The sequence below is a fragment of the Scyliorhinus torazame genome, chromosome 7 (genome assembly GCF_047496885.1).
Source record: "Scyliorhinus torazame isolate Kashiwa2021f chromosome 7, sScyTor2.1, whole genome shotgun sequence".
Lineage (NCBI taxonomy): Eukaryota > Metazoa > Chordata > Chondrichthyes > Carcharhiniformes > Scyliorhinidae > Scyliorhinus > Scyliorhinus torazame.
Genome location: NC_092713.1, coordinates 167,336,533 through 167,344,253, shown reverse-complemented (window position 1 = coordinate 167,344,253; position 7,721 = coordinate 167,336,533). Strand labels below are relative to the sequence as shown.

At 46.5% G+C, this 7,721-nt stretch overlaps 1 protein-coding gene across 1 annotated transcript; it reads left to right on the top strand.

Moving 5' to 3' along the window:
- Positions 1-461: 461 nt before the first annotated feature.
- On the top strand, positions 462-7,190 carry LOC140427367 (immunoglobulin kappa light chain-like). Its single transcript, XM_072512914.1, has 4 exons — positions 462-549; positions 736-1,245; positions 1,920-2,012; positions 6,316-7,190. Exons 1-4 carry the CDS (start codon positions 501-503, stop codon positions 6,642-6,644), a joined length of 981 nt encoding a protein of 326 aa, XP_072369015.1. The 5' UTR covers positions 462-500; the 3' UTR covers positions 6,645-7,190.
- The last annotated feature ends 531 nt before the right edge of the window (positions 7,191-7,721 follow it).

Below are 7,721 nucleotides of genomic sequence, written 5' to 3'. Positions count from 1 at the left end.
AGAGAGAAAGAGAGAGAGAGAGGGAAGCATTTACATGTGATCCACCTGAGACAGTGTGGGTAAGAGAGAGCAAGGGGGAGACTATGACAGAGAGAAAGAGGGAAGCATTTAACTTCTGCACCAGCCCTCAAAAGTGTTTCAATCTTCAGTAATAATGCCTGTTATAGAGATCAGTTAGAGAATTACAGAGTGATGGAGAGTGGGAGAGAGAGAGAGAGGCAGTGAGGGAGAGAGAGAGAGGGAGAGACAGCGGGAGAAGGGGAAAGAAAAAGAGAGAGAGCAGAGACTTAGGGACAGATACTGAGGAAGAGAAGGAGATGGAGGGAGGGACGGAGTGAGAGAGAAGAGGAAGTGAAGGTGCTGACGTGGTGTCTCTGCCTCATACCATTTACATACTGAGGAACGGGCAATGAGACTCTCACAGGCTGCAGCTTTATAAAGCAGAGCCCAGTGAAGGGAGAGTTTATCAGTAACCAGGCACAGGGACAGGAGCAGACACCATGATTCCAGCCATCCAGCTGATCTGGCCTCTGGCATTCTGCATCGCAGGTACAAATCTCTCTCTTTCCACCTGGAATATTTTCCTGCTCTCCATTTCAATCCAATTCTACTGACTTGTGATTGAAGGGAAAATGCTGAAAGCAGAGGAACAGTCAGTGTGTCCAACAATATCTCATTGTACAGGCTCTTTCTGTGACAGTTCTTACTTCACTCTGTTTCTCCATTACTCCTCAGGTATCAGTGGAGACATCATCATGACCCAGTCTCCCCCGGTGTTGTCATTGAGCCTGGGCCAGACCGCAACCATCACCTGTACGGCCAGTCAGTCTGCTAGCGGTTATGTTCATTGGTATCAACAGCGAGAAGGTCAGAAACCGGCTCTGCTGATCTATGCTGCAACAACTCGATTCACAGGAATATCCGACCGATTCACCGGCAGTGGATCTGGAACACAATACACCCTGACAATCAGCAATGTGCAGAATGAGGATGTCGCTGATTATTACTGTCAGCAAAGTGCCAGCTACCCCTACACAGTGATACAGAGCCTTACAAAAACCTCAATACGCACAGAACCACCTCCGCTCCTCACACTTCCCAGTTTTATACAATATATAATAAACACAAGAAAGGAAACTGAACAAATTATTCTCAGTGTCCACAACACACTCCAGTCCCTGTGGTGTCCACAGCTCACTGAAGGCCTCAAGTTTCCATCTGACTCTCCATGTCCACAGATGAAGAGCAGCTGAAAGATTTATCATCCAAAATTATAATTCTCAACTCTCCCAACAAAACACAAAGACATTGAGAGAAACAGAGAGAGAGAGAGTGAGAGAGAAAGACATGAGTGAGTTAGACAGAGAGAGAGTGAGAGTGAGTGAGTGAGAGACAGAGAGAGGGTGAGAGTGAGTGAGTGAGAGACAGAGAGAGACAGAGAGAGGGTGAGAGTGAGTGAGTGAGAGACAGAGAGAGGGTGAGAGTGAGTGAGTGAAGCAGAGACAGAGAGAGGGTGAGAGTGAGTGAGAGACAGAGAGAGACAGGGAGAGGGTGAGAGTGAGTGAGTGAGAGACAGAGAGAGGGTGAGAGTGAGTGAGTGAGAGACAGAGAGAGGGTGAGAGTGAGTGAGTGAGAGACAGAGAGAGGGTGAGAGTGAGTGAGTGAGAGACAGAGAGAGGGTGAGAGTGAGTGAGTGAGAGACAGAGAGAGGGTGAGAGTGAGTGAGTGAAGCAGAGACAGAGAGAGGGTGAGAGTGAGTGAGTGAGAGACAGAGAGAGACAGAGAGAGGGTGCGAGTGAGTGAGTGAGAGACAGAGACAGACAGAGAGAGGGTGAGAGTGAGTGAGTGAGTGAGTGAGAGAGAGGGTGAGAGTGAGTGAGTGAGAGACAGAGACAGACAGAGAGAGGGTGAGAGTGAGTGAGTGAAGCAGAGAGCAGAGGTTTTTGTACAGCCCCTGTACTGGAAGCTGCCAGTGTGGCTCACGTTCGGTAAAGGAACCAAGCTCAGACTGAGTAAGTAAATCCCAATCCTCCGTTATTAACCCTTTCAATACTGAAACTTTCTCAAACACAAATGCTGAATAGTTGAAGGTGTTAGTGGGGAGCTGCAGTGAATGAAATGGTTCATTGAAGAACACTGTGTAGAACAAGGTGCCCAGCTGTATTTCTTTAGTTCCATTCCCCCCTTTAAGCAGTAAGATATAAGTAAGCAGCTTTTACCCACCGTGTCGAGGAGATCTGGACGTTTGCAGACTGTGTTCACATTCCTGGACCATGGAGTGAAATCACTCACTAGACTCCTGTCAGTCTCCGTGTGACAGACACGGGCAGAGTTTGATGTGAGCTCTGGCTCTCTGTCACACTCTCTGATATAACTGATCACAGCAGCACAGTGAGACACCGAGGTCCCACTTCCCCCCAGCTTTAACTCTGCTCTCTCCACTCCCTGCTTATCTCTTAGCAAAGTTCTGATGACAAACAGGTCCAGCAAGGCTCACAATCCAGTGGCTTCAGTGTTCCAGGCTTTTGGGGAGACTCTCAGTTACTTTCTCTTTGGGTCGAGTTCAGTCCGATATTTATTCCTGATCCAATATTACTGAAAATCCCTGGAGATATTTTTATTGTTTGTTGTGATGTGTGATCTCTGACGGGACCAGCATTTATTGCCCATCCCTAATTGCCCTTGAACTGAGTGTCTTGCTCGGCCATTCCAGAGGACTTTTCAGAGTCAACACATTACTGCGGATCTGGAGTCACTTGTAGGCCGGACAAGGTCAGGATGGCAGATTCCCACTTCAGATCCACACATCCCACGTTTCTAAATGGCCCAAACTCCACTTTCCTGCTGGTCCCCACAACCCTTGACCCCCTCGTCAATCAAAAATCTGTCTAACTCTGCCTTGAATATATTCACTGTCCCAGCATGCACTGCTCTCTGGGAAAGAGAATTCTAAACACTAACGACCCTCTGAGAGAAGAAATTCCTCCTCATCTCCGCCTTAAATGGGGATCCCTTATTTTTAAACTGTGTCCACTAATTCTAGATTCCCCACGAGGGGAAACATTCAGCATCCACCCTGTCAAGCTCCCTCGGAATCTTATATGTTTCAATAAGATCACCCCTCATTCTGCAATGAGTACAGACCCAACCAGCTCAACCTTTCCTCATCAGACATTCCATTCCTCAATGGAATCAGCCCAGTGAACCTTCTCTGAACTGCTTCCAATGTCGGAATATCTGTCCTTAAGTAAGGACTTCCAAATATGTGCAGGTTAGGTGGATTGGCCAGACCAAATTGCCTCTTAATTGGAAAAAATGAATTGGGTATTCTAAATTAATTTAAAAAAAAAGATAATGTAGGGTGCTCTTTCCACTCGATGGGCCGAATGGCCTCCTTCTGCACTGTAAATCCTATGATTCTATGAGACCAATACTGTACCCAGTACTCACGGTGTAGTCACAATGTGCTGTATTGATGGAGCAAGACTTCCCGACTTTTATACTCCATCCCCCTTGTAATAAAGGACAACATTCCATTTACCTTCCTAATCACTTGCTGTACCTGCAGGTTAACTTTCTGTGATTCATACACAAGGCCACCCCGATCCCTCTGTACCACAGTTTTCTGCAGTCTCTCTCCATTTCAATAATATGCTGCTTTTCTATTCTCCCTAACAAAGTGGACAACCTCACATTTCCCCACATTATACTCCATCTGTCAAATGTTCTCCCCACTCACTGAATCTATCGATATCCCTTTGCAGACTCTGTATCCTCCTCACAACTTGCTTTCCTACCTATCATTTTATCATCAGCAAATTTAGCTACAATATTGTCATTCCCTTCATCCAGCTCATTAATATAGTTTGTAGAGTTGAAACCCCAAACAACAGCCATCTTCCTTTGTGCTGGGTATGACCCGACCAGCGGAGAGTTTTCCCCCGGATTCCAATTGACTCCAGTTTTGTTTGGGCTCCATGATATTAAACTCAGTGAAATGCTGCCGCAATGTCAAGGGCAGTCAGTCACTCTGGCCTCACCTCTGGAGTTCAGCTCTTTTGTCCATGTTTGTACCAAGGCTGTAATGCGGTCAGGAGCGAAGAAGTGACCCTGGCAGATCCTTAACTGAGTGTCAGTGAGCAGGTTATTGCTGAGTAAGTGCTACTTGATAGCAGTGTCGATAACAACACCCATCATTTTGCTGATGATCGATGGATAGTAATTGTCCGGATTGGATTTGTCCAGCTTTTTGTGGACAGGACACAGCTGGGTAACTGGTCGATGTCAGTTTTGTAGCTAAACTGGAACAGCTTGGCTAGGGGTGTGTCCTGGACACAAGACCACCAGAAATAGGGGCCGTATTTCTCCAGTGTTGCAATTCAATTTTCCCGCCAGCAGCACAGCACCGCCAGCGGGTTTCACAGCGGCTGGGGTGGTTGCTATGGCAAATCCCATTGACAATCGTCGGGAAGATATTATCCTGCCGCCAGCGAATGGCGCGCAGCCAAGAATCACAGAATCAGAATAGAATTTACAGTGCAGAAGGAGGCCATTCGGCCCATCGAGTCTGCACCAGCTCTTTGAAAGACCACCCTACCCAAGCCCACACCTTCACCCTATCCCCATAACCCAGTAACCTCACCCAACACTAAGGGAAATCTTGGACACTAAGGGCAATTTAGCATGGCCAATCCACCTAACCAGCACATCTTTGGACTGTGGGAGGAAACCGGAGCACCCGGAGGAAACCCACGCACACACGGGGAGAACATGCAGACTCCGCACAGACAGTGACCCAAGCCGGGAATCGAACTTGGGACCCTGGAGCTGTGAAGCAATTGTGCTAACCACTATGCTACCATGCGGCTGGTGAACCGGACGTTCCCGCGCAGGAGCAGGGATAGATTATTCTGACCCCTGGACACAGAGGCTAATGTAATCTCACTCTTGACCTCAGCCCAGGGCTGGGCAGCAAGGTCTGAAGTGAAATTTAGAAACTTCTACCCTGGCACCCAGTCAGTATCCTTTGTGAAGTGTGTTGCTCCAAGTCAGCTCCAATGTTCTGGGATAAAGTTCTCCCGACCTGTGTGTGATCTGAGGTTTGTAATGTTCAATCTGTTCCCCCAGACAGACACTGTGTCTTTAAATGCTCTCACTATTAACCATTTCAGTGCTGAATTTCTAGTGAACTTCTTTACAAATGTTTAGGTAACATTCCAAAATGATCTAATCAGTTTAAAATCAGACATTTACCTCCTGACATGAACCAATTTGAAATCCAATTTGTCACTTTCCCTTGGATTCCATCAGCGTTTAATTTCCAGACCCATCTGTCATTTGAAACTTGTGAAAATCCTTGGAAAATCCATGTTGTCAACATCAGATTCCTTTCCCTCATCACCCCTCCTCTTTCCCTCCTCATCAAATTCAAAATCTCTCCCTCGGCCTATCTCTTCCTCCCTTTTAAACAACGGTATAACATTATCAATCCTCCGACACCATGCCTGTAGTCAGAGAGGATTGGAAAATAATGGTCAGAGCCTCCGCTATTTCTCCCTTGCTTCCCTTAGCAGCCTGGGATACATTTCACCCGGGCCTGGGGATTTCTCCACTTTCAAAGACGATAGACACGTTAATATCTCCTCTCTCATTATCTTTATCACATCCAAAATTTCACAATTCTCCTCCTCCTGAACTAGAATGTCTGCTTTGTCCCTCTCGTTTGTGAAAACTGATGTAAATTATTCATTAAGAACCATCTCCATGTCTTCTACCTCCACACACAAGTTACCTATTTGCTCTCTAATTGGTTCCACTCATTCATTAGTTATCCTGCAGCAACGCCCCACACTATTGATTTGTGTGAACATATTGGTTCTGAAATCTCTCTATCTCCAGCTTAAATATCCTCCCACTGCTCTGACACTGTTTTACCCTCAAGTCGCTGTTTCCTGTCCATTTTGTCAAATCCCAGTTTCGTAAAATTGACCTTTCCCCAATTTAAAACTTTTCCTCTTGGTCGATCTTTACCATTTTCCATAACTACTCTAAATCTAACTGAATTATGATCACTATTACCCAAATACACTCCTACTGATACCCCTTCCACCTGCCCAGATTCAATCCCTAAATTTGTCCAAAACTGCTCCTTCTCTTGTTGGAATTGTTCCGTGCTGGTTAGAAAGGTTGCTCAGAATGGATTGTCAGAATTCTACATCATCAATACATTGACACATGTCTTGATTCCAGTTAATATTCGGGAAGTTGAAACCCTTCATAATGGCAGCAATTAAAATTCCTTCCTTTCTCTTTCAGGCCGTGAGAATTCACAACCCACGCTAACCCTGCTACCCCCCTCCCTGGAGGAGGTCAAGACAAAGGACACTGCCACCCTGGTGTGCCTTGCCAATCACTTCTATCCCGATGAGGTGGTGGTGGAGTGGAAGAAGGACGGGGCAGTCATTGCGGACGGGGTTCAGACCAGCAACTACCTGCGAGCTTCGGACAACACCTACAGTGTCAGCAGCCTGCTGACCCTCTCTGGCTCTGCCTGGCAGTCCAACGCCCGCTTCTCCTGTGCTCTCACCCATGTGAGCCTCTCCTCTGCCCTCAGCAAGAGCATCAGGAGGTCAGAATGTGCGTAGAGTGTTAGAGACAGTTCACAGAGGAGACACAACTTTAAATAGAACAGGGGTGAGCTGGGAGGACAAAGGTCATTGTCAGCACTGAATTACAACTCTCTTCCTTCTCGGGACTGGGTCCGAGACACTTCTGAGGGTCAGGGGCTAAGACATGTTTTTGGGACATTGTAGAGGGATATTTACTCTGCATGTAATCCCATGCAGCATCTGTTCTGGGAAAGTTTGATGGGATAGTGCAGACTCGTGAATCCAAGTAAAACCTCTCTAAGATGCTGAAGACTGTCAGCTGGACCAAAATAATGTGACCCCTTAAGTCTCTGCTTCAGGAAACCAGACCTCCTTCCTGCTCACCCTGCAGTTACAATTTAAGGTTTAGTCACTGTTTAAAGGGACAGAATACTCATGTCATTGATAAAATCTCCACAAGTGTTTTAATAAACCTCCGTTCTCCCTCTGAATTTCTCCAGCTTTCTCTGGCTGGGCTGTTTATTGAAGTCTTTTTTCTGACAATGTAAATCTGTAAAAGGTAATAAACATTAAGAATATTCAGTATGTGTCTCGTGTGTGCTTTGGAAATGTCCCTCCTCCCCATCAGCTGATTGGCTGCATTTCATCAAGTGATTGTCATGATTGGCTGGTTTGCCTGTCAATCAATGACACATCAGCCGAAGATTGGATTCAAAGACAATTATCAATAATTTAAAAATAATCAGTTTTATCTGTTTTGTGAGGGTCACGAAGAATCCAGCACGAGTTGAAGGATAGAAAGAAATAACATTTTTTTACAATAACATATATATACAACAGCAGCAGCAGCAGCAACTCCCTTCCTGCTCACTCCTCTCTAGCTGGTTCCAAACGGGCCAGCTTTGTTAATGCAGGGAGTCTGCTAATGATTTCTCCGCCCTCCTCATTGGGGAAGCTCATACTCCCACAGGATTGTGGGATTGCCATTAGACCCCAGCCAGTGGTAAGCAGGCAGGTTATAACATGCCTCCCCCCCCAAAGTCCAAGGAATCCACCGACGACCCTGGCGAGGAAGGGCGTCGGACTCGTTTTGCCGCAGGCCGGACACCATTT

Coding starts and splice junctions, on each gene's coding strand:
- LOC140427367 (XM_072512914.1), top strand. CDS start 501: ATGATTCCAGCCATCCAGCTGATCTGGCCTCTGGCATTCTGCATCGCA. Junction 1,246..1,919: donor TCCATGTCCACAGATGAAGA/GCAGCTGAAAGA, acceptor GTGAGAGTGAGT/GAGTGAAGCAGAGAGCAGAG. Junction 2,013..6,315: donor AGGAACCAAGCTCAGACTGA/GTAAGTAAATCC, acceptor TTTCTCTTTCAG/GCCGTGAGAATTCACAACCC.